Consider the following 27,900-nt stretch of genomic DNA (forward strand, 5'->3'; position numbering starts at 1 on the left):
AAATTTTTAAAAGACCATTTGATTACACTGTTCAGTAGATATTTATCATAGCTAATGATTGAAATATAATTAGAAGAACCATTTTCATATTAATACCTAGTAAGCTATTCCACCATCAATGTTAAACATTATTAATAAAGTTATCTTAATTCTCATAGCTACATAATCATGAGTAAGAAAGGATGGCTTTTGATTTTTTCTATTGATTAAAACTTGCTATTAGAGTGTTCAAAATTTACTTGGTGGATTTTCAATCTTAATTGTTTCACCATCAGATTACAAATTCTTTGAGAATGAGAAGTATGTCTCTTCACCTATGTCATGGCTTTTAAGCTTTATTTTATAATGGCTCACAGTAAAACACAACAAACAAATTCTACCAAAGTATCCAAAATATGCACATAAAAGTAAAATGAAACTAAAAATATCATTACCTTTACTAGCTATGATACATTATTTTCTATTATTTTTTTAAAATGCTAGTCACAACCCAATCTAACTGATTTCTTGACCCATAATCACTTGAGACCCATAGTTTGAAAAACAGTGAACTATGGAGTGTAGAATATCATACGTGCACAGAAATTATTTATTGACTGAATTAATTTCCTTAGTCAGATTATGTTACATCTCCTTTTTCCCTTCAAACAAATTTGTAACATATTTAACAAATATTTTAGGTATCTTTTTATTTCACATTTTTTTTTTACAACAAGAAGACCTACGACCAACTCTGGCCAACTTAAAAGAACACTGTTAAACACTTGTCAGGATGTCAGAGAAGGAATTCAAATACAGAATAAGTGCCAGATTCTATCACAGGCTGTAATTCTATAGTAAAGGCAATGCTTCATTTATGCCAGTGGGGCAAAACAGCCAATATATGTTTAGCAGCAAGTCTAAACTGTATACAAACAATGAGTTAAAAAGTAGATGAATAGAAATCTGAGGGTAGAGGGATTTACTAATGATGAAATAAGAAAATAGCATAAATACTAACTAAAAATATCCCTAAAGATAGCTGTTTCCCTGACAGCCCTTTGGCCTGGGTCTCGACCATTCATACTTTCTTTAAGCCCCCAAGGCATCGTGTAGTGTGGGAGGGTGCCTAACCCTGAACATCATTTGAGATCAACCCCATTTCAGGTAGCTGGACCCAGCTGCATGAGACCCCTATTGCCCACTCCTCGACTTCAAACATAGTACCTTTTCCTTATTCCCCTCATACCATCCCTCTAGAAATGGGCTGTCAAAAATGGTAGCTACTACCTACATGTGACTACTGAATAGGCATTTGAAATGCAGCTAGTTCAAATTCAGGGATATGCTACAAGTATAAAATACACAAAAGATTCTGAAGACTTGGTATGAAAAAAGAATATAAAATATATCAATATTTTTATATTGGTTATATGTTTCAATAATATTTTAAATATGTTAGATTAAGTAAAAACATTTATTAAAATTTAACCTTAATGCTCATGAAAATGTGGAGGATGGAACAGCTGACTTAAAAATATCTGTAACTGTAACTGCATGATAAATTAATGCATAAGTTAAACTAAAGTCATAATCAAAGTGACATCCGACAGAAAAGAAAGAGGAACAGGAAAAGGACAATAAGTTAGCAGCAAGTTCCCATATGGTACAACAGCTGGTAAATGAACAGGCCAGGAAAATAGGCCTCTGAATGACTGAAATTGTCTACATTCATAAAAAGCTGTCTGAATGCCCTATTCCTCTTTTAACAGGGCCATCTAAGAATTCTTTTGAATTGTGGCGCCTGGGTGGCTCAGTCGTTAACCTTCTGCCTTCGGCTCAGGGCGTGATCCTGGCGTTATGGGATCAAGCCCTCTGATCAGGCTCCTCCACTAGGAGCCTGCTTCTTCCTCTCCCACTCCCCTGCTTGTGTTCCCTCTCTCTCTTGCTGTCTCTCTGTCAAATAAATAAATAAAATCTTAAAAAAAAAAAAAAAGAATTCTTTTCAATTTGTCTATCATGTCTGTTGGTGATATACCTCCCTAATCACCAATAGTACCCAACATTTCCTTTTATTTGTCCTTTAATAAGACTCAAGAAGAAATGGTTCATTTTTTAAATGAAAAAAAATGTATAAATTAAACAAAACAGAATTGAGTATCACACGGCTTCTAAGGGTAGAGATCTAAACCTATAATATTGGGGCGGGGGGTTGCTGAAGTGGTGGGGCAAAGGAGGAGGGTGATTTGACCAAATAAAAATTTTAAAAATCTCGGGGCGCCTGGGTGGCACAGCGGTTAAGCGTCTGCCTTCGGCTCAGGGCGTGATCCTGGCGTTATGGGATCGAGCCCCACATCAGGCTCTTCCGCTGTGAGCCTGCTTCTTCCTCTCCCACTCCCCCTGCTTGTGTTCCCTCTCTCGCTGGCTGTCTCTATCTCTGTCGAATAAATAAATAAAATCTTTAAAAAAAAAAAAAAAAAAAAATTTTAAAAATCTCTACTATGAGAGAAAATATTCAGTTGAAGTCAAAAGGGAAAGAAGAGACTTAAAAAATATGCAGGTTATATAGCAAAAGTTTAAGGTTAGTATCTCTTTTATTTTAAAAAACACTCAAAGAAATATAGAAGAAAAACACTAAAAACAAATGATAGAGTAAAAACATTAATGATATAACTTATAAAACACAAAATACAAGAACATATTTTAAGTTTACTAGTAATTGGGGAAAAATGCACAACTTAAAAAAAAGCATAGATGTGTTAATCAAAGTCAAAAATACATTTTATTTTATTTATTTTTTTTCCTAAGATTTTATTTATTTATTTGACAGAGAGAGAGACAGCCAGCGAGAGAGGGAACACAAGCAGGGGGAGTGGGAGAGGAAGAAGCAGGCTCCCATCAGAGGAGCCCGATGTGGGGCTTGATCCCAGAACGCCGGGACCATGCCCCGAGCTGAAGGCAGACACCTAACGACTGAGCCACACAGGCACCCCCAAAAATACATTTTAATTTTACGATTTTATGATTCAAAAAATCTATATTGCTTCATATTAAAAATATATTAAGCCTTTAAAACATAAAATATGTATCTAAAAAGATAAAATTATTCAAATAATAGTAATATTGTGTTACTAGCTTGAATTAAAGGCTAACAAGAACATACTGATTAAATTCAAGGTGTATCCAAGGCCAAATTTGAAGCCTCGTAAATTCAAGTTATAATTACTGATAAATATTTAATTGATATATACATGATATAAGTATTTCCTATATGTGATTATTCTTACATTTGAGAGTTGATATAAAGAAATTTAGTTTTCCTTTTTTTCTAGAATGTCAGTTTTGTGTCTCTAAGTATTGTGCCTCTGACCATTTAAAGCCAAACATCAAAATATTCAACTTTTTCTTTACCTGAAGAATCACCTCTTCTAGTTGGCCACCCTGAAGTTGATCTTCTAATTTCTTAACATCTGGTTCCTATAATTTAAGGGAAAAAAGAAAAAAAGATTTAAACAAAGGAGCACAATATCTTAATGTTTCAATATCCTAATTAAAAAGACCCAAATGTAAAATAGCACTTATTATAGCAAACAATTAATTTTTCTTTCATTAAACCCTTACTAATGTTTGCCAAATATCTGGTGGAAACCCATTTTATCTCTCTACTATTTTACTGCTTTTCTGTCTTAATATTAACTTGCTAATCAAGAGTAAGAAATATGATGTCCAACTCAAGTCTTTCTAAAATACAGATTTTAAAATACCACTTTATTTTCTTAGTATTTCTTCTATTTCCTCTAAGAGCATTAGTATTCGAAATAAATTCTACCCTATGACCCAGAATTCCACTCCTACGTATATACCAAACAGAAATGTATAATACAATAACCAAATGGCATGTTCAAGAATGTTCACAGCAACATGAATTATAACCCCAAACTAGAAATAATTCAAATAATCACACAGAGAATTAATGAATAAATTACAGTATTTGGATAGAACAGACTACTACATAGCAATGAGAATATACGAACTCAGCTATACGTAAGAACATGGATGATTCCCTCAAACATGATGTTAAATGAAAGAAACCACACACAAAAGAGCACAGACTGACAATTCCATTTATAAAAAGTTAAAAACCAGGTGAAATGAATCTGTGGTGTTAGAGGTCAGAGGAGTAGTTATCTTTAGGAGGGTAGTAACTTGGAGGGGAAAAAGGGAGGGTTTGGGCATTCTGGAAAGGTCCTCTTTTTGATTTGGTGTTAACATGGGTATGATTACTTTGTGAAAATTCATCAAGCTCTACACTTATGATTGCTGCACGTTTCTTTATGTACATTATTCTTCAATAAAACCTTTTTTAAAAAAAGGCTAATATGGTACCTAGAAAATACAATAACATGTATTTATTGCTAGTAAACTGAGTTTTGTGAGATCCAGAAACCATGTTCTACACATACTTACACATATGTAAGTGAGGTGTAAATAGGATGGTTTTTGGCTCACAAAGGGAATGAAAAGAGGGAGAAAAAAACAAAGTTATTTTCTACAGGAATTGGCACGTTCCTGCTTCAGGGTATCTGCTGGCTGACCAGGGATATCTGCATGGCTTATTCCTTCACTTCCATCAAGTTTTTGCTCACATATGACCTTCTTAGTGAGGACCACTCTGATAATAACTTATATTGTGGTAGACTAAATAATGTCCCACAAAATGTATATGACCTAATCTCTAAAACCTATGAATGTTACCTTGTGTGGCAAATACTTTGCAGATGTAATTAAGAATCTTGACACAGATTATCCTAAATTATCCAAGTAGGCCCTAAATACAATTACAGGTACCCTTATAAGACAGAGGCAGAGGGAAATTATGTACAGAAGAAGAGAAAGTAATGTGACCACAGAGGCAGAGATTAGAATAATAAACCAAAAAATGTTGAAAGCCACCAGAGCTGGAAGAGTCAAGGACCAGGTTCTACCCTAGAACCTCTAAAAGGAATGCAGTCTTTGTCAACACCTTGATTTGGGCCATTGGTACTAATTTTAGAATTTTGGCTTCCAGAAATGTAAAAGAATAAATTTCTATTGTTTTAAGCCACGAAGTTTATTAGAACAGGCAGAGGAAACAAATATATATTGTAACATTCCTCAACACCCAGATACACATCATTCTCTTTTCATTTTCCTTCACTGCATTTAACTATTTTCTAACATGCTATATAATGTACTTATTTATTAACTTACTTCTTTGCCTCCCACCATTAATCTGTAATCTCCAAGAAGGCAGGGATTTTTATCTGTTTTGTTCATTGTCATATAGGCACTGGCTTCCATGTCTACAACCATACATGGCATATAACAGGCATTCAGTGTTTCTTGAATAAATGAAAACAGTTGTAAAAGAAGGGGGAGGAAAGCAGATGAAGATGTTTGAGAAAGATTGTTTAACTCAGAATTAACTGATCTTAAAAGCCAAACTTCAAAAGCAAAACAGGGAAGTGGTTACTGTTAAGAGACCCAGGAGAGTGAAGAAAAGAAAGCAAGGAAGGTTCAATATTTTCAACTCAAGAGAATCCTGTACTAGGAAAACAATTCAAAATTTGTCTTATTGAAGGTAAGTTAATAATATGACTTCTATTTACCAGTGGCAGAACATCATTAAGCTTAATAAGCTACCAAGTACTGCCATGTGCTTGCAACTGTGTTAAGCACTGTACATATATTACATTCAGTCCTAACAATAAGTATTCAGGTAGGTATTATTATACCCAATTTTAGATGAGGAAACTGAGACAAAGAAATGGGCAATATGCCAATAGTCACTCAGCAATTACGTATTAGCACTAAGATGAATGTTTTGGACAGGCCACAAACCAGTACTGTCACCCATATTCTATCTTCCCAGTATAATCTGAAAAACTATTTACTTTTATTTCCATTTTAGGCTTAGTAAGTAGATACTTTTTAATCATAACAATATTACTGAAGACTTTGTGTACAACTCTATTGAGGGTTAAAAATCTGTAATAATTTTACCAAAAACAGGAATTGGTGATACAACTATTATGGAGTGCTTGGCATTGTTAAAACTATTTGTATGTAGCCTTTTGGATAAACAAACATTTCTATAGGATCTTATATAAATATAGCACCAGGTACTATGCTAGATTCCTGGGATATAAAGATGAATGCAAACATCACTCATAAGTAGCTATGGACTAGCAGAGAAGACATAAATAAAATACAGTGTGACATGGGGCGCCTGGGTGGCTAAGCCATTAAGCGTCTGCCTTTGGCTCAGGTCATGATCCCAGGGTCTTGGGATCGAGCCGCTCATCGGGCTCCCTGCTTGGCAGGAAGCCTGCTTCTCCCTCTCATGCTCCCCTTGCTTGTGTTCCCTCTCTCGCTGTCTCTCTCTGTCAAATAAATAAATAAAATCTTAAAAAAATAGAAAAAAAAATACAGTGTGACAGATGCAATGGAAGAAAAGCAAGGAAGCTGTTAATCTCTACTTAGGTAAGAAGAGGCTTCACAGAGGAAGTAACAGATCTTGAGGCCCGAGTAAGAACTGCCAGAAAGACAAGGTAAGGGCATTCCAGGAAGAGGGAAGAGAAAATACAAAGAAACACGAAAATAAAATTGCACGTAATTCACATAACTATCAGCTGTTTGGTATTGCTGAGGTATAGGGTAGGATATTAGAAATGACAAGGTAAGAAGAAACCCAGAGTCAGATCTTGGGGGCACCTTCCATACCATGCTAAGGACTTTATTATCCTGTAAGTCAGTGGTTCCCAAACCTGGCTGTACATAGAAGACTTGCAGATAAAAGTAGTTAGGTAAGTTTCATACAACTAACTCAGCAAAAATTCTTAAACTCGGCCTCTGAGAAACACTAACCAAGAAACCACAAGAAGGTTTTTATTTTCTTTTTTTTTTTTAAAGATTTTATTTATTTATTTGACAGAGATAGAGACAGCCAGCGAGAGAGGGAACACAAGCAGGGGGAGTGGGAGAGGAAGAAGCAGGCTCATAGCAGAGGAGCCTGATGTGGGGCTCGATCCCAGAACGCCGGGATCACGCCCTGAGCCGAAGGCAGACACTCAACCGCTGTGCCACCCAGGCGCCCCTTTTTTTTTTTTTTTTTTTTTTCACAAGAAGGTTTTTAAAGCAGGAAGAACCTGGATCAGACTTACATATTGAAAAAGATCACCCTATTGGCAATGTGGGGCATATAATGAAGTATGATGAAACTACACACAGACCAGTAAGTTATGAGGCAATTAAAAGAACTCAAGTCAGAGAAAACTATTTTAGAACTAATAAGTGAAAGTAATGACAGTAAACTACTCTTTAGTTGACACTGGCTAAAAGAGAAAAGAAAAATACGGCAAAACTAAAGGAAGATATAAAGATAACAGTTTTCTTTTTAAGATAGGCTAAGCTAAACACATTTTGAGGCTATCTGAAAGATAATAAAATCGGAGGCTAAAAAGAGAAATAGAGAAAAATGATTAAAGTGGAATAAGGTTATAGAGAAGGAAAGCAGAGAAAGACTCAAAGAGTTGAAGAGCTTTACCTCGTGAAAAGAAAAAGGGAAATGTCTTAACTCTGTGATGGGAAAAAATGCATAAGCCTGTTTATATTAAGGAAAACATGAAATCAAAAGAAATGCTGAACTTCCCCTTAGAGACTTTAATCTGTAAGTCACTTTCACAATTGCCAAACTAAGAATAAAAATTCTAAATCAAATTGCATTGCTTTGCTGCATACCTAGGGAAAAAGAATTACTCTTTGGACTATAAAGTTTGGTAACATAATAATAAGAAAAATATATTAGGGCCACTTATTACATATATGTAAATTACTTTTAGAGTTTATGAACACTTTTGGATAATTACAAAAGTCTGTGAAATAATTGCTAGTGTGAAATTTAATAATTTAAAAATTTAATTGCACAATAGTGCAATACAGTTTGGTATAAAAGAATTAGCAGCAGTCTATGGTGTGTCTGGCTAGGGCCTTTGATTAAAAACCTGTAAAATGCTTGTATTAGTCTGCTAGGGCTACCAACAAAATACCATAGACTGTGTGGCTTCAACAACAGAAATCTATCTTCTCATAGCTCCGGAGACTGTTAGTCCAAGATCAAAGTCCAATAAGGTCAGTTTCTGACAAGAGCTTTCTTTCTGGCTTACAGATAGTTACCTTCTCATTGTGTCCTCCTCACATGGCTGTCTCTTCTTATAAGGACACTAATCCTACTGAATCAGGGCGCCAATCTTATGACCTCATTAACCTTAATTACTTCTGTAGATGTTCCACCTACACTAGAGGTAACAGTTAGGGTTTCAACATATGAATCTGGGGGAAGGGGGGGGAACACAGTCAGTCCTTAACAATGTTTGATACAACTTTTGGTAATTAAGATACTGACTTGGTCCTCTTTGCAACAAAGCACTTTTTAAAATGGTTATTTCTGGGGCACCTGGATGGCTCAGTCGTTAAGCGTCTGCCTTCGGCTCAGGGCGTGATCCTGGTGTTCTGGGATCAAGCCCCGCACCAGGCTCCTCCACTAGGAGCCTGCTTCTTCCTCTCCCACTCCCCCTGCTTGTGTTCCCTCTCTCGCTGGCTGTCTCTCTCTGTCAAATAAATAAATAAAATCTTTATAAATAAATAAAATGGTTATTTCTGAGAACTTTTTTTTTTAAACACAACAGACATGTTTTGTTTTGCTTTCATTCTTCTCTACTCTGAAACTAGAGAAAAGAGGTAAGGATTGATGTATCTATAGATAAGTCAATAATCAACAAAGGACTTGGGATAGGGAAGAGAGGTAAAAGAACAATGTGAACATAGAGAAGAGACTTGATGTTATTCTTTCACTCTGGTATTTAACAGTGGCTTGCACATGGAAAGCACTTAGTAAACAGGAGTTTGCTGAATGAACGGAAGAAAGGATGGATGGAAAGCACAGAATAAAGAACAGAAGAGAGGAAAGTATGTAGAATATGCAAAAAAAAGCAACTGAACTTTGTTAATATTGCATTGAAACTATAAATCCAAGAAAACAAAATCAAGTCAGCTACTTACCGCTTTAACCATACTCAGCTTCTCATTTGTAATCTGTTCTGTATACTTTCTATATGCTGCATTTTTAGGAATTTGCTCAAGAACATCAAGAATCTTTGTGTACAATATTCTTAGCCTCTGAAAAGACAAATCATACACATTTCCAGTTTAAAATCCTCAGATTCAACAGAACACTTCAAAAAGTCTCACAAATTAGAAAAAAAAAAAAAACCCTCACATTTGTTTTTTAAAAAGCATTCCTTGTTCATTTCTTCATGTCTATGCCCTATCTATCACCTTTATAACTGAGGAAAAATATGAGTACAGTTGACCCTTAAACAACGCTAGCATTAGGGGGCGGATCCCTAGCATGGCTGAAAATCCACGTATAACTTATGACTCTCCCAAAACTTAATAGCGTACTGTTGACCAGAAATCTGACCAATAACATAAACAGTTGGTTAACACATATTTTTATGTTATATGTATCACATATTATATTCTTACAATAAAGCAACGGAAAAGAAAATGTTATTAAGAAAATCCTAAAGAAAATACACTTACAGCACTGTATTGTATTTGTTGAAAAAATCTGCATATACGTGGACCCATGCAGTTCAAACCTGTGCTATTCAAGGGTCAAGTTATAAATATGGATACTTTTCATGTTGCATGAACAACAAAAGTTGTACAGAAGCCAAAGGCATGATAACAAGTAAAAATAAAACTGCAATCTAACTTATTGCTAATGATCTATTTGAAAATCAACTCATTTACTAAATCATTATTTCTCAAATTGAGATCCTAAGCACTACAAATTCGGATTTTTTTTTTTTCAATTTTTCTTATTTGAATTTCTGTATAAGTAAAACATACAATGATTATCAGGGTGATCAAATTTAACGAAATGTAGTCGTAATACTTCAGCTTATGATGACTGAGTTGGTATCATGTCAATGAAGGTTTCACCAGTTTTTAGACAACAATAAGTCATTATGAACTTATAAGAAGTACACAACATTCATTCAACAAACCTTATATTTACTGAGCACATACCACGTGCTAGTCATAGTTCTAGCAGTGAACAAAATAAAAAAAAATCCCTGCCTTCATGAAAACCTACCTTCTAATAGAGAGAGTCAATGAGCAAGATAAATTAGTAGAATACAGTGTGCTGAATGGTGATCTGGAGAGCCTTTGTTAGGACTCTTCTATAGAGAGTGAAATCAAAAGCCAGTGGAGGGTTTTGCGGAGTGACATGACCAGACTCACATTTGTCAGACTGACTCTAGCCTGACTGAAAAAAGACCAAACTGAAGCAGTGACAAAGAAGGAGAGGTAGTTAGGAAGCAAATGCAATTATCTACAGCTTGATGATGGTAGCTGAGAACATGGTAGTAGCAGAGGAGATGGTGAGAAGTACTCAAAATCTGGATATATGCTAAAAGTAGAAACCCAGAGGATTTAATTAAGTACTAAATATGGGGTGCTAGCAAAAGAGAGAAATTAAGCATGATTTCAAGGTTTCTGACCTGAGTGAACACAAGAATGGAACTGCCATCCATTGAGGTGAGCAAGCCTGAGAGAAGAGCAGGTTTTAGGCAGAACAGCAACCCAATTTTGGACATTAAGTTTGGGTTACCTGTCTGACATTCAAGTGGAGATATCCACTAAGCAATTAAATACAGAAGACTCTCATAAAAAGAGGTCAGTGCCTGGTACAGAAATCTAACAGTTATCAGTGTATAGATGGTATTTAAAACCACTCGACTGGGTCCAGACAAGGAGATAAATATAAATAGATAAAAGTTTCAAGAAGTAAGTCTTAGCACTCCAAAATTTGTAAGTGGGGATATGAGAAATAACCAGAATAGGAGAAGGCAAAAAGAGTAAAGAGGATTAAAAAACACACACACACACAAACACAAACAAAAACCCAGGAGACTGAGGTGTCCCCAAGCACAAAGTGCTTGATGGAGACAGTGCCAAATGTGGCAAGTGCTGTTACTGGGTCAATTAAGATGAGAAACGTGAGCTGACCATTGGATTTAGCAGCACAGAAATCATGGCGACCTTGAAAAGAGCAGTTCTAATCAAGTCTGAGGGGAGTTGAGTTCAAAGGGGAGTGAGAGAAAATGGAGACAGTAAAGTACACCTAAGTCTTTCGAGTCATCTATAAAGGGAGGAGAGAAATGGTGTGATTATTGAAGGGAGGATAGGGATCGAGGGAGGAGGTTTTTAAAGTTTTTTTTTTTAAATGGACGCATTCCCACTAGAAGAGAAAACTGATGACATAGGGGGTTAATAGCTAGAGCGATATATTCGGTAAACCAAAGTGTACTGGAATCTAAGGCACCTAAGGCAGAAAATGTGAGCCCGGGAAGAGATGGAAAATGGAAATATAGGTATGGGAGGGCACACACAAAAGCACAAGGGAAGCCACGAGAAGGCTACGGAAAAACCGAACAAGAAAAGTGGCTTAAGAACGAGGTCACGGCACATGCACACACGCACACAAATACAAACACACGGCACCAATCAACGAAGTAGACACTGTTCTTGTCTCAAGACAGCTCTCAGGCTGAGTTGTTATTGGAGGCTTGAAATATCCGCATTCCCTTAGCCTTTCAAACAAGGTCACAGGGGTCTAGCCGTCCTTGGGAAGTCAAGAACGAAGCAGCACGTACCTCGTGTGGGGTCTCACAGACAGCCAATCCCACAAGGCCGGTGGTCTGTTCAAAAACAAAACACGATTCACGCTGTTTACAATTCCGCCCGTCCACCACGCTAAGGAAAGGCAAAACCACCAGTTCCGGGGCTAAAACTGGCCTAAAACCAGCTATCGGTCTCTCAAAGCCACTAATTTGGAGCGTTTTTTCTGCCTCTCCTAGCGGAGCTACCAAATCTGTCATCCCTGAGGGCACAGCAGAATAAGTCCCCCCCAAAACATGGGCAAGCCCGTGCCAGTTCTGGCCACCACCCGCGGGATGAGGGGCTTTCGGGCTGACTCTACCCCTACGGTCTAAATTCCAACAGTGACCTCCGTTCACCTTACCTTCTTCAGCAAACCCGCCATGACGGCGCCGACAGAACCGCGACGCGCAGCCCTCTGGGAACCTCGCTCAGACCCGCTCAATCCACCACCGAGGCCGCCACACCGTCACCTTGGAAACAGCTTCGTTCAGCCCCTCTCTGGATTTCCACCGGGGCAAAGGCTGTGCCCCGCCCATTTCTGAGGGGAAAATTGACGCATGCGCAATGAGTACACAAGAGTCCAAAGCAGGCGCTCGAAGAAGCTGCCGGGGTTAGCTGTCTTAGGTTGGGTACTTGCTCTTACTACCGTTGACGGCTTGCCCAAAGGCTGAGGGAAACACTCCAAATTTCCAAAAAGCTCGGACAGAACCTGCACTCGGCTTAACGTTTGGCGAATTCCTCAACCTCCCTTCCACAGTGTAGTGTGGAGTAAAATGAGAGTTCTCTGGAGCTATCATCTAAGTGATCTCATAGCAGCAAAGGTTAATTCATAGCGCAAGCATATCAGTATTGTCAGTCTAGTGCGCCAAGGCAGTTTGCAGTATGAGGCCTTTTCCTATCTCAACCCTTTTCCACTTCACTTTCGAAAGTACATCATCCACTTTCTCAGGTAAAGTGATAACAGACCATACCACTTCTCCCCACTTACCTCTGCAAACATTTATCGAGTACGCATTAGGCGTTAGTTACAGGGACATAATTTGTATTATGGATCCCACGTCCTGGAATTTACTGAACAATGATGAAAACATGCATTAATATTTGGTAAGTTGTGGGTTTTTTGAAGATTTTATGTATTTATTTGACAGGGAAAGAGACAGCCAGCGAGAGAGGGAGCACAAGCAGGGGGAGTGGGAGAGGAAGAAGCAGTCTCCGAGCGGAGCAGGGAGCCCAATGGGGGGATGATCCCAGCACCCCGGGATCACGCCCTGGGCCGAACGCAAACCCTTAACGACTGAGCCACCCAGGCGCACCTGGTAAGTGTTCTAAAGGAAGTTTGTGTCAAGTGCAGTGGTAGCGGGGAAGAGGAAGTAACCAACCAAAAACGGTAGATGAGTGGAGTTAAAGAAGGCATTTGCTAAAAAGTCAATGGGAGAAAAGTACAACAAATTGAGTGACACACGTGTACAAAGAAATATATATATTCCGAGTAGCAAAAAATGTAACAAACAGTAAAACAACCCGTAGAATGGAAGAAGATATTTCCAACCACATAAAATCACCAAAAGATAAGTGGCACCTGGAATACATAGGAAACTTCCATAAATCAGTAAGAAGATAACTAATAACCAGAACAGGTCTCCCTTCTTCCATTCTTGCCTCCCACTCTGAAATACATTAAATGAGTTAACATATGTAAGGTGCCTGGCTCAGTGCATGGAACACAATATGACCCACGTGGTTGTTATTAATTTTTTATTTCATGGTTATTATTCTCAAACCAGTAACTACAATAATCCTTTTAGAATGTCCTGTGCTCAAAATTCTCCCATGGTTTTTCACTCAAGGTGTAAAAGTCAAAGTCCTTTCATCTGCATATAAGGTCCTGCACCAGATAGCCCCACAGCCTCTCACTTCTCAGACCTGACCTCCTATTCCCGTCTCCCTGCTTAGATAGCTGTTCTTCTAACCCTTTTCTTGGAAAACCCTTCCACCAGATGGGCACACATCTCCATCTTTCTCCTCCTCCAGGTCCTTGCTCAAATATTACCTTCTCATTATGGCCGCCCAGGCCATGAGATTTAAAATTGCAAATTACCACGCACTCTTTGTGCTCTTCTCTGTTTTGTTTTCTTCATAGCATTTATCCCCTTCTAATATGCTATCTAATTATCTTACTTATGTTTTTACTGTGCATCACCCTTTCTAGAATATACAAATCATATGCAGTGGAAATTTTTTCCTACCATATCTGAAATGCCTAAAATAGTACCCGGTACATAATAAGCACTCAATAAATATATTTTTAATGAATACAATAGAAAAATAGGCAAAGGAAATGAATAGGCAATTGACAAAAATGGAAACAGGAACAGTCAATAAACATGAAAAGGATTCAGCCTCCCTAATAATCAAGAAAATGCAAATCAACTATAATTTAACTGCCATCTAATGGACAAAAATTAAAGACTGACAATACCAAGTGATAGCAAGGATGTGGAGCAACAGGAACACTCATATACTGCTGGTGGGAGTGAATTGGTGTAATCACTTTAGGGAATAATTTCACAATAGTTAGTTGAAGATATGCAAAACCTACAACTGAGTGTTATAGGCTGAACTATGACCTCTCCAAATTCATATGTTGAAGTAATAATCCCCACTACCTCAAAATGTGACCTTATATAAAAATAGGGTCATTGCAAATATAATCAGCTAAGATGAGGTCATTAGAGTGGGCCCTTGTCTAATAGGACACATGTCCTTATTAAAAGGAAATATTTGGACACAGAGAAATGTACACAGGGAGAATGGCAAACGTAATGCAAAGATGAAGGCAGAGATAGGGATGATGCTTCTATGAGCCAACAATGAAGAGTGCTAGAAGATCACTAGAAGTTAGGGGAGAGGCAGGGAACAAATTCTCTTAGCCCTTAGAGGAAACCAACTCTGACTTGATCTCAGACTTCTAGCCTCCAGACAGAGCTAATACTTCTAATGATGTCTAAATCCCTGAGTGTGTGGTATTTTGTTACAGCAATCCTATAAACTAACGCTGAGTAATAGATTGATTTGATCATATGTTCCTCTCTTCTTTTAGGATAGCTGTCCCTAGAAATATGAGCCCATGGGGGTCATGTTTTTTTCAGCTTCCTATTTCCATTATGGGCGTCATAATCTTTCCAGCTCAGATTACTCAAGAATTAGGCTTCACCACAACTTCCATCATAATCTCTCGCTTCTAGTATTTAAATCCTTCCCAATGACAATTCAGGACAGAGGAAATATGTATTAACACAAGTGCATGTATTAATGGCATTTTAAAGATAAGCAGGCATGTGTATGGATGTATCGACATACAAAAATACAAACTACTGAGCTGGAGCAAACCATCTGATGCATCAATTTGCTCCTGCAATGGTGACATTTGTGTTTGGATACACTAGATTAGATTCGGGAAACGATATTAGGATTGAGAGGAAACGTCCTTATTGTTCAAGTCAGATAATGCTGAAATAATCACCGGAACTTAGATGAATGGAAGTTTATGAAGTCACAAAATTTATTCCCTGTCGCTTCAGATTCTAAGAATTTTTCATCACTGTGGATGTGTTCTAGAATGTAGAATCATGTGATTATAAAAGATGCATGTGTTTTCATTTGTTGTAGCTTTGAGAGTTCAGGCTTCTGCCGTACCGTATTTGCTACAGACACCACGGCTAGACAGACCTAGCTGATCCTGGCTAAGGTACAGCATAGCTAACCATTTCTAAGTGGTGGGAAAATGTGTAGGTTTTCTGAAGCAATCCCTTTGCAGAGGTGCGAGGCTATGTATGGCAGGGGCTTGATAGTGGTGTCCTGTGGATGGTGACAGTAGAATTGGCTACAAAGAAATCAACCTTGGCACCTGTGATATCAGAAAGGGATTTGGGAGTATCTTAATATGAGTTGCAAGGACATCAAATGCATGATTCTCTCAGTTGGGAGAGAGTTCTCCCAGAAGGTAAGTGTTAGAATCCTCCTAAGGAAGGAGACAGATGTTAGGAAGTTCTGTAAACAAAATTAGAGCAGGCCAGGTGACTTAGAGCTAAAATCTGGATCTCATGTTTTATATAATATGCTGTGGAGGACCCCTCGCTTATTCAATAAGGGAGGTCCTGTTTCCCCAAAATTAAGTAACTGGAAGAGTTAGGACTTCCTACACTGCTGCTTAATGACAGAGTCTCTTCTGTGAAGGCTGGATCTTACCAAAGTTAGGTAGTAAAAGTGTCTCTCTAGAATCTAGGGCTCTGGAGCTATGCTCCCCAGCCAGTTACTTGAAGGAGGAATGAAACCAGACGGCTGGAAAAGAAGAAAGCATCTCAATGAGGGGCTTATTCCTGATAATCTAGAGGAGATAAGTACTACCTTGGCCAGTTTACTCTTAGTTTTTATGGTCAGGGAGCAGGGGTAAAAATAATGTCCCCTCAGGGAGTATTCTTTCCTCTCCCAGACTTGGCAAGAAAGAAAATCATTTTTTTCAAGTTAGCTCTTAGAACAGACCGAAATATTAACGTTTGAATTGTTTGGATATTACCCACCTTTTGTGCCTCCATTCATATCAGTCAAAACATTTTGGATTTTTTCCAGTCTTTGCTATCTACACTATGGATATTTGTAAAAAGTGTCTATAACTAGATAAGTTTTGATATGTTTTCTATATGATGGTTTTTAGAACCTTACTCTAAATTGGGCTATAATTCAGATAAAAGCCATTACCATGTTTTATCTTAGTGGTTGTCAGCTTCCAGTATTTGAGTTACCTGATGTGTGAAAATGGGGATATCTGACACAGCCACCCAGAATTGGGATAAGTTTAACATTGAGGTTAAACATAGGTATCTCTATTGAAGAACAGAACCTATGGAAGGATTGAGTAATAGAGATTTCTAGGGGCACCTGGGTGGTTCAGTCAGTTAAGCGTCTGCCTTCGGCTCAGGTCATGATCCCAGAGTCCAGGGATCTCCACAGGGAGCCTGCTTCTCCCCTGCCTCTGCCTCCCTCCCTCTCTCTCTCTCTGTCTCTCATGAATAAATAAATAAAAACTTAAAAAAAAAAGATGTCTATCTACTTCACCCCTGCTAGTGGGGGGCATGTCCAGCACCACTTCTGTGCACTGAAAGCTGCTGCTCTCCACTTGAAAGCAAGCAAGAAAAAAAGTGCGGAATGTCAGGAATTTTTTAAGCAGGTGGAAACTATCTTATGAGATTAAAATAGTAAACATTTATTAACATAAATAATCATATACTAATAAAATGGTAATAAAACAATAATTATTTTAAAAATGAACACCTTGGGGCGCCTGGGTGGCGCAGTCGTTAAGCTTCTGCCTTCGGCTCAGGGCGTGATCCCAGCGTTCTGGGATCGAGCCCCACATCAGGGTCCTCTGCTAAGAGCCTGCTTCTTCCTCTCCCACTCCCCCTGCTTGTGTTCCCTCTCTCGCTGGCTATCTCTCTCTGTTAAATAAATAAATAAAATCTTTTAAAAAAATAAAAATAAAAAAATTAAAATTAAAATGAACACCTTAACAGAATTTAGAAATAAGATAATAAGATTTGTCATTTTATATCAATGAGACTAGTTAAAAATAGTTTCTACATTAATGATATCTTTTTGCCAGTTTCTTCTTTTTATTATGCTTAATTTTATCTTATTTGAAAACCTGAGTAAATACTTTAATTGTGGAAACGTTTAATCTAAATGTCATGGTCTGGGATGCCTGAGTGGCTCAGTCAGTTAAGCGTCTGCCTTCGGCTCACGACATGACCTCAGGGTCCTGGGATTGAGCTGTCAAGCTCCCTGCTCAGTGGGGAGTCTGCTTTTCTCTCTGCACCCCCCCACACCCCCTGCACAGGCGCTCTCCCCCCCCACCTGTCTCCCTCAAATAAATAAATAAAAATTTCATGGTCAACCTAGCTTTAATTCCCAAGAGTTCCATTATTTGCAATATATAATACTATGCAATTTATAATATGTAATATAAAATGTAGTAAAAAATAGTCTAAGGGACCTTCTTAATACATTCAGCCAACTTGCCTCTCTCCATTACAAAGTAATCCTGTAATATAGAGGTATTAGATAATATCACAAACTGCCTCTTTGTTTTCCTTAGAAAGCCGTTATGACTTCATAAGCCATGCAGTCAGTCTCCAGGAGGTGTTGATAAAGAGACAGAAGTAAATGGCAGTCTTGGCAACCTAATACCATTAAGGGGATGAAGAACATTTTTTTTTTTTAGATTTTCTGGCAATTTCACTTGGCAAAAAACATAATAAGCAGTACAACATAAAGGAGTTTGGTCTAAAATATCTCAGTACATATAGACAGCAAGAAACAAATCTAGTCCAGGAATGGCTAGGACCCAAAAAAGAGCCAATCTGCCACTTAAGAAGTCATTACTAAAAACAATAAATAGCAGGATAAGGAGGGCTTGATTATATGCCCTTATTTGACACTAGAACACTATTGGATGCATTGTTAATAGTTGGAGAATGTATGAGTCTGACTTAAGGGCAGTGAAAGGAAGGAAGGATGGAAGGGGGATAGTCGAAATGTCGCTGTCAGTGCCTGTGGGAGGGAGGGTAGCAGGGAAAAGGAACAGGCTGAAAAAAGGTGGATACTGTTAATAAAATTACAGCTGAACAAGAAGTAGAACCCGTACCCCACAGTAACTCAGGGCCAGTAAACACGGTGGAAAAGGGAAGCTAAATGGAATTCACATAATATCCTAAAAGCACAGCAAAGCTGTGCTTGTTGGAGAGGACAAGGTGGGGAGCCTCTCGAAGAAACAGAGAGGCAAGCACATTACATATAATTGATTTCTCGGCTTAATTACAAGAAAGAGGAGGCAGAAGAGAATAGGAGTGTGATGTAAATGTCTTACTAGGGATAACTTAGACAAGTAGAAATTAGAAGCAAATAATAATTGCTGTTATTATGTCTTTGTCTAAGAAAAACTGCATTATGATATGATTAAATCTTTGTCAACGATATGGAAAGCTTATAACTACCGCCATTGTTACGGGTGGTAGCACTTTTCTTCAAACTACCTCACCATGCCCACAAGTCTCCAAGTGTCCCTTCCAAGAACGCTGCCCGGACACTGCTCTAGTCAGCAGTCAAGTGATGCCTTCTTGACTAGATAGTCTAGGCATGAGCAAGGAAAGCTGAATATAGTAAGAAATTGACTTCCTATGTCCTCACTTAACTCCGGCTGGCAAAACCGCTCACCTCTAGTCCTAGGCTTGATCTCACCCACCTTGACAGATTATGGTCTGAGTGGGTATTAGTTCTTCAAGCGACACACAGCAAGGGAGATATCAAGCAATTTCTCCAACCTTATTCTTAATTTGGATGAGTCAAGTGGGCTTATATAGCTTTACTTTTCCAGCCCTGCCCATTTCCCATCCCCACTAGCATTTATATATATGCTTTTTTCTCATATGTATACCCCTCCCCTCTGGTCTTTTCTTCCAAATCATTGTGAACTGAAAAGGATTCTAAGCAGGAATATAGCTGTGCACTTTACCAGCTTTATGGCTTGGCCAGATCCTACAGCTTCACTGGTCCATCTGTGAAACTCACAATGGTTGGATGAGGTCATCGTTTCCTGCAAGAACATCTAGCTGTTCAAGACTGCATTCCAGGGCATTCAGGTCAATATACATTGTAATGGCATTTGTTTTGATTCCTATTTTTAAGTAATAAGAAACATCTTTAAAATTTTCCTATTAAGACTATCTGAAAGCCTCCAAGTGCACAGCAGGTGAATATGTGCTGTGCTTAGTGGAGGTCAGATGAGATTGGGAGCAATTCATCGCACTTGCACATAGAAAACCTTGACAGTTTGACTGTTATTTAGAATTAAATTGCCTCTAATTTTGGTCAGGATATTGACATCTATATAGTCAAGGTACAGAACACTTCCTTTACCATAAGGATCTCTCACATTGCCCTCTTTTTTTTTTAACACGGGTCTTGAACTCATGACCCCGGACCCTGAGATTAAGACCTAAACTGAGATCAAGAGTCAGATACTTGACCAACGGAGTCACCCAGGTGTCCCTCTCATGTTACCCTTTTATTGCTACTCCATTTCCCTCTCATTCACTCCCCCTTTACCCCTGGCAACCGTCAGCCTGTTCTCCATCTCAAGAACGTTCTATAAATGAAATCACACAGTGTATTCACAATCCCACGTTTGGGATTCTCTATTTTCACTCAGAATAGTCTCTGGAGATTCATCCAGATAGTTAGATGTATCAATAGTTTGTTCCTTTTTATTGCTGAGTAGTGTTCCATGGTATGGATGTATTACAGTTTAACCACTCACCTGTCAAGGGACAACTGCTACTGTGAACACTCATGGTCAGATTTTTGAGTGAACATACATTTTCATTTCTCTGGTATAACTACACAGGAATGCCATTGCTGGGTCTATTATAATTTCATGCATAAGTGTTTAAGAAGCTATTAAACTGTTTTCCAGAATGGCTGTATCATTTTACATTCCTACCAGAAATGCACAAATAATCCAGTTTTCCACATCCTTGCCAGCATTTAGTGTTGTCACTATTTAATTTTAATCAATCTGACTGGTGTAGAGTGATGTCTCATAGTGGTTGTAATTTCCATTTCCTAATGGCTTGTTGATGGGGAACATCTCTTCAGGTGTTTATTTGCCCTTTATATAGGGTCTTCTCACCAAAAATAAATAAATAAATAAAGGTAACTACGTGAGGTATGGGTGATGTATGAATTACCTCGATTGTGGTAATCATTTCACAATATGTACGTATATCAGATCATTGCATCATACCCTTTAAATATATACAATGTTGTCCATTATACCTCAGAAAAGTGAGCAAACTGAAACATCACCAGCACACCACTAAATTTAGAAATAGTTTCTGCTTCCTCTTTGTTAATTTTGAGAGCAAAAAACTGATTTTTACTTCTTGTACTTTCCCACAGTGCTCTGTACAGAGCTAGTCATAAAGTAGGGAAACCTGACAAATAGACTTGAGTCAACTGACAGACTGTTAAAGCACTGAGGGAGTCATCAGAAATTAGAAGTGATGGAACAACTTGGATTTGAGAACCACAAAACATTCTCTTTCTTTTTTACCACCAACATTCCAGTTTTATTGTATTTTAGACTTAAAAATCATGGAAGGAAAACACTGAAGAAGGCTCTGAAGACGTGTTCAGAAGATCCTGCAATAGCTGTTCTCTCTTCTTCACATGCATATTTTCCTCTTAAACCCAAATGGCCTGAGGCTGTATTGTTTAATGTTTATTTGTTTTTTTAGTAATTTCTATTTATTCTAGCCATTCATTCATACAGTGAGGCAGTTAATTCCTTAACCCACTGTACTTTGTTCAAAAGAACTTGTATCAAATAATGTTTTTTTTTTTTTTGAAGAACGGAGTCATGTCTTATCCAGTAATAGGCAGTTTATGTCATGGTTAAGTACTTCTGGTCTCATTTTCCTTCACGGTACTCTTTATTTTTCTATTTCAGTTTCGGATACTTTACTGGATTCACATCCTACTCCGTTAACTTTCAGCTCCTTTGGGCTCTATTTATGACACAAATGGCAGAAAAATATGGAGAGAAAGGTAAGAATTCACCACGAATGTGTGAAATTGATCCTCTTCCTTAAGCATCAAGTTAGGCTCATTTACGTTTAATGATATAACAGATGTATATGCTCTGATTTTTTAAAAAAAATACCTTTTTCTACACGGTCAGCTTTTATTTTTTATGTAATTCTTCACATATTTAGAAAAACATGTATTTTTTATTTAGTGGTTGACTTTATATTTAGAATATTACATAATTCTCTTGGTTTCCAATTTTTTAACAAGTTGCTGTAAGTTCCCTACTAGGAAAAAATTGATGAGATAGTCGTGATCCTTCTTCCACCCCACCACCCCCTGCCTCCCTGTGTTTTCTCTACCACTCAATTTTAGTAAAAAAATATTACTGTTCTCTGTGTTCGCCTTCATATGTTAAATATTTTTACACGTCCATGATATGGTATGTCAACTTTACTTTTTATCATTTTATTCCCAGCCACACCAACTGAGGCAGTCAATACTGCACTAACCTTCTTTGCCTTTCTGACCCAAATTTATGTTGGCTCTATCATTTCTATGTTGTCAGGGCATGTAACATCAACATTCTGTTCTGTAACTCTAATTCCTACATTGCTTTTATTACTAGTTCTACAGTAAATATTTTTTTCAATATTCTCTGCTGATCCATATGTCATAGTTACCCCATCATTTAGTGTTTGGCTGAATTAATCCTCTAGCACTTTCTTGAAGAAGGTCTCATAGGAACAATATACAGTATTTTTTGAATCTTACAAATGGATCCTTGAAGGACAGCGTGACCAGATATAACATTATTGGCTCATGGTTTCTTCCCTGGAGGGTCTTTAGGTGCTGCTTTGGAGAAATATTATGTCAGATTGCTATTCCCTTTATAAATTTTTTTTTTACCCTAGCAACACAGCTTTCTTTATCTTTAAAATCCAGTAGCATTAGATTATGCCTCTGTATTAACTTTTTAGGTCATTTTCCCCTGACACACAGTATATCCTCTAGCTACTTAGATTTAAATCTTTTATTTCAGGAAGTTTTTATTTATGTCTTTCAATTCTTGTTTGTTTCTCTCTCTCTATTTTTAACTTCTTTCTTTAGAGTCTCTGTGCGTTTGTTGGACCCTGTTTTAAAGATATATAGATATATACTATCCTTTTTAATGCTTTTAAATTTGTCATTCTATTTTGTTTTCTTTTCTCATTTTTATCCCCTATATTTCACACTGTGTCCTCTTCAGGGTCTACCCCCCCTCCCCCCAGGAAAAGTCTTCCAAATTTGATCAAAAAAGCTTGTTGGGTTTTTTTCCCTTTCCGAATTTGGCCAGCTTTTTTTTTTTTTTACTTTCTGCTTTTCTATTTCCATTTGTTTACTTAGTTCTCACATTTCTACTTTGTAGTCTTTTCATTGATGAAATTGCGTCATTGTCATTTCACTTAATGATAAAATAGATGACCATAATTTTTATCTACTCAATGGCAACACCTGTATGAGTGTAATTTATCTGTTGGAAAGTTCTGCTACTCTCATCCTTATCTTTCATTTACATCTATCCTATAAGACTCCAGTATTTATTAATCATTTTGAAATAAGTTGGATTTTCCTGGGCTGACTGTGTTTGGGAAAGAACAGAGAGACTGCTTCCCGCAGCTGTCACTCATCTATGTGGTTCTCGGTGTAGCTCCCTCCTGGTTCTCTGAACCAAACCAGATCCAAGAGAGTTTGTGCCACCACCTTCCTGTCTTTAGAGGCGCACAGATTTCTACAGTCAAAGGTAGTAGCTTTCACGACAGAACTCATTCTAAATGTGAGTGCTTCACCTTTAGAAAATGTATATGTGCTGGTGTTTCTAAGATCTGCTGCCACGAGCCTTCTCGCTGTTCTGTACTTCTTTTTACAAGCTCCTGCAAAGATTTATTTCTAATCTTTATGCTTTTAGCAACTTTTACTTTTTTGTGAAGTCTACTGATTATTTTAGTCTGGTTTTGCTGAGAATGATGTTTACATTTGTTTTGTGGTCATTCTCCTTATTACTTTTGCATAATTTTCCAGAAAAAAAGAAAAGGATAACAAACTTATTTCCCATGTTCAAACCAGAAAACTTATTTTTATCTATTTTGATTGGAAAACTACCTTTTATTAATATCCTGTAAGATTACAATTGTAGCTGTAAAAAATAGCTATTGCATAACTAACTCATACTTAATTCACCAAATGAAGTCTCTGGGTTTGTTTTTTTGTTTTCATGTTATTGGCTATTAAGCTGGGTTTTTACTTCACAGACCTATATGACTAATATTTTGAGCTTTGATGTATGGCTTTAATATGTCCTTGATAAAGTCCATTGTTTGATTTTCCCCATCTTCCTAGCATATTGAGATAATTTGGTATTTTGATAAGAACATGAGCACTTGTGTTCTATTATTTTCAGGGATGTGTTTCACTATTATTTTCACTATGTATTTCACTAATGTATTTCACTATTTCACTATTATTCACTATTACATCCTTAGCACTGTCACCCTTCTAGAACTAAGCACTATGTTTTACATTAAATAGTTCTATAAATGACCTGGTTTCCCTTAACAGCTTTTAGAAAACTTAAGACCCAATTTTTGGTTCATTTAAGACAGGCGAACCTGTCATAATGATATGCACTTTTATTTTAGCTCCACTTTTTTATTCAGCTCCATTTTAATTGATGCAGTTTTGTCCTATTCTATTTATCCTCCTAAGTCAACTCTAATTCTTTCTGCAATGATTCTCTCCTTCCCAGGTTTTGAATACCCCCAAATTTGCTGCTCATAGCAATATAACTTAAAATGTTAATAAAGATGTGAAACTTCTTGAACAATACTGTCAAATAGACAGCAGCCTTTTATTGAGATTTTCTTTGGGGGTGGTTATTCAGTCTTGAACCCACTAACCTTTTCTTCATCCATGTTTCTTCATCTCATCCCTAGGGTTCCTCGGTGAGTTTCTGTTGAAGGACTTGTGGAAATTATGACCTCTATTTACTAGCTAGTGTTCCTTGTGGGAAAAAATGCCAAGCATAGTACCTTACACAAAGAAATTATTTTTATAATATTGGACAAATAAAAGGATACATGAATGGTAAAATAAGGCTCAAATGATAAAAGTTATTCACAAGCCATACTGGATAATCTATTTCTGTCCTAACTGCTCATAGACTCCAGGCTTATATTTTACATCAGCTAAAAAAAAAAAAAGTCATCACAGCCTTTAGCCATCCAAAGTCTCCTGATGCCTTTTTCATGCTCTGTCTTGTTCCAACTTTACCGGCAGTATTTCTGTGATCAGAACTGGGTGTTTTTCAGTCTCTAGGAAATAACTTGTCTTGACCTACATACCTGTTATTTTAATATTTTCTGTTCTCCTAAACTGTGAACATACCTCTCTTTCCTGCTTCTACTTCTCCTTGTCTGTAAAGAATTGTTCTTTGAACAGTCATCTCCGTAGTTTTAGCACTTATTCATTCATTCATGCATGCGTGCATGCACGTGAGCTCAGTTAATTTGAGGCCTTAGTTTTCCTAACATTATCTTTATATGTATCGCATTATAGGGACATTGGCTGTCTTTGGTATATGCCCTTTTAATATTAGAGCTCATGAGAGAGATTACAACGAACTACAGAAATTTCATTCAATGCCTCCCCCTTTCCTTTCTCAGCGAAACCTGTGTGTGCATGGTTAGAATTTTCTGTCCTATAGTCCACCCTCCCTCTTATAGATATTCAGGCAACTGTATCATTGCCATCAGTAAACTTTATGAAGTCTTATTTTTCGTATTTCCTATCTGACATACCTGGTTTTTCCTAATACAAATCTATGATAACACAATTTGTATCCAAGATATTTTATATGCAAAGGTAAGAGAGAAGAAACAGTATTAATAGTGTTATCCAATATATAAAAATGGGGGTCATGTTTATTTTACCAATTATATTTGAATACATTGATTCCATTGTAATGTGTTTTCCTTAATTGCAAAGCTTAATCGGGAAAGATAATTGCAAAGCTTAATTGGGAAAGAATCTTACATAAAAATATCTTGTTAGTTAGAATTAAAGAAGAAGAATCTTAAATTTATTTTTTAAACGAGTAATGTTAAATTTCTACATTGCTATACACTCGCTGCAGAGGTTGTAATAGTTAGTAACGTTTGTTCTCTGAAGTCTTTTTTTATTATCAATTCACCTCTATGCAAAATAAATTCTTTATAAATATTCTCAGAAATATTCAGAATGGCTTTTCTATTTCTTTCTTCTACTTAATTTTTGCTTAACTTTAGCCTGAGGGTCTAATAGACAATCAGCCAAAGTGAAAGTTAAGAATTAACTCTGAACTAGTTTGCAACCTGCCTGCTACCAAGAGATTTGCAAAGTTATAACTTGTTCAGCTCCTGGGAGCTGAGCTAATTATGGCAAATCACACTAATTAAATTATTCACTAGGTCTTTATTAAAAACAAATCTATTATGTTATAGAATGCATTGTGGAGTTGCCCTCAGACTCCCAGCTTGTCATTCCCTGTGTTATGAAATGCCTATTTAGACATTTAGTTTAAGTGAGAACATGAAACATATGGTAAAGCTGCAGGTTTCTCTTGCTTTTGTTTAAGTCCCCAGGCCTTTAATTTAATTCCCATTTACTGCACGCCTGCTTTGCACAGATCCTACAGGTTACATCCTGTGTCCTCAGAGGTTACAGATAAAAACCCAATATAAGAAATGCACATAGATAATTACAGTATATGGCAAACAAAAAATATATAATCAGCAAATAAAGAAGAAGAGAAGATGGACTCTGACAGGATTGGAAAACTTCATAGAAGTGGAGAAGGAAGAGTGAAGCTTGTCTTCAAGGAGCAGGACTTCTGTACGCAGAGATGGGGAGTGGCAACAAAGGACATTGGAGATGGGTGACAGTGTGAGGAAGCCACAGGGGGAAGAACGTGCATAGGCTGTTCAGGAAGCATACACGTTAAGCTGAAGTAGCTTAGGGGAAATCTCGAGGTGCATGGCAACCCCGGGTTCTCCAATGCAATGCTTGATATGTTTTCGATTTAGCTACTTGTTGAGTTGCTTGAGTCATTGAGCAGAGCGGCCATTCAGTCAAACTTGCCAGGCACAGGGGCAGCTCTGAGCTGGCCTCTGCTTTGGGCCACTTGAGTAGGAGAAGTTCCTCAGTAGTGAGAAGACACTGCACTACATCTCTCGCTCCAGCATGGGGATGGAGACAGTGATCTGACATGCAAGCACCCGTGTGTGTGCGTGCACACACACACACGCTCACGCTCACACTTCTGGGAGGTCTCTTAGCATATGGTCAAGTCGTCCGGGTTAAAATCCTAGCCCTGCCCCTCACTAGTTACACGAACTTGGGCAATTTACTTAACCCTTCCTAAGACTTACTTCCTCCGTAAGAAAGGACCGTGATAATGTAACACCTACTTTGCACGAGTGTTGTGAGCATTAAATGCATATACGGACTGCATTATATGGAACCTTTGTGCAATTTAGAAAACTTCGACCCTCTCTCCAGGCAGGCACCTTCTCCAGAGCACTCACATCAATGAGTGGAGATGATGACGATTTCATTCCCTTGGTGCCTTCACCCAAGGCATCCTTGTGCAGGGCGCAAACTGCACGACTGTACACAGAAACCCTGGGGAAAGGACTTGGCCTAATACTTCGTCACAACAAGACCTCGATAAACATTGGCCATCATTATAATTATTAGGTGGCAAATCATTGCAAAACGCAGTGTTGAGACTCAGCCGGAGACTATCTGGGTAAGCCTGTGATGAAAGGAGACCACTATATTCACAATGGACCCCTCAGTCTTAGAAAAGTGTTCAAAACACAGAAGCGGAAAGCATACCAGTGGGCGTCCACGCCTGTGTGGCTCTCTGACCGCTAGATGGTGCTGTCCTTCAACGTAGGCACCGCTTCAGCTCGCTTTGGTGCCAACTGATTTCCGTGGAGAAATGGCCTTCATTTACCAATAACTCAGTCGATAGCCAGGTGGTATCTGTGTCCCACAGGCTGCCTTCAGCTCTTCGCGGGGGAGGAGGTGTTCCTTCTCTCTCTCAGCACATCCGTGTTCCACAATATACTTGAGTACCGCTCCAAGGAAATGACTCTCACTAGACAGTAGAAAGCTACAGGAGGGCTGTGAGCCACCATTGAAGAAAGCGCATTAACTTCCTGCCTCTTTGAATTCAAAACCAGAATATCATCAATAATTAATTGACCACATAACAGACTCACTTTAGCGTTTAACCACCTTTGGCATTGTTATGGTAAGAGGGGAGGCAGGACAAGATCATTCAACTGTGTGGTTAGAGAAAGCTCTTCTCCAGACACCTAGGCTCCAAGCTGGGGGAGGAAGGTCCTGTCCAACTTGAGTCCTAAGACTGTATTTTCATTATTTCTGTCTTCCTCTTTTTTAATGTATCTCATTCTAAGGAATTTGTGA

General features: G+C 37.8%; 1 protein-coding gene across 1 annotated transcript in view; it reads right to left on the reverse strand.

Moving 5' to 3' along the window:
- Positions 1-27,900, reverse strand: part of NDUFA5 (NADH:ubiquinone oxidoreductase subunit A5) — a 30,105-nt gene that overhangs the window by 1,420 nt on the left and 785 nt on the right. Inside the window, exons 2-6 of the mRNA XM_057304465.1 lie at positions 27,304-27,594; positions 12,113-12,289; positions 11,745-11,789; positions 9,079-9,195; positions 3,391-3,456 (exon numbers count right to left, since the gene is read on the reverse strand). Of these exons, the coding sequence (XP_057160448.1) occupies positions 3,391-3,456; positions 9,079-9,195; positions 11,745-11,789; positions 12,113-12,133 (249 nt within the window). The 5' untranslated portion in view covers positions 12,134-12,289; positions 27,304-27,594. The remainder of the gene's footprint in view (positions 1-3,390; positions 3,457-9,078; positions 9,196-11,744; positions 11,790-12,112; positions 12,290-27,303; positions 27,595-27,900) is intronic.

Source organism: Ursus arctos, unplaced genomic scaffold (assembly GCF_023065955.2).
Source record: "Ursus arctos isolate Adak ecotype North America unplaced genomic scaffold, UrsArc2.0 scaffold_3, whole genome shotgun sequence".
In the NCBI taxonomy this organism is placed as follows: domain Eukaryota; kingdom Metazoa; phylum Chordata; class Mammalia; order Carnivora; family Ursidae; genus Ursus; species Ursus arctos.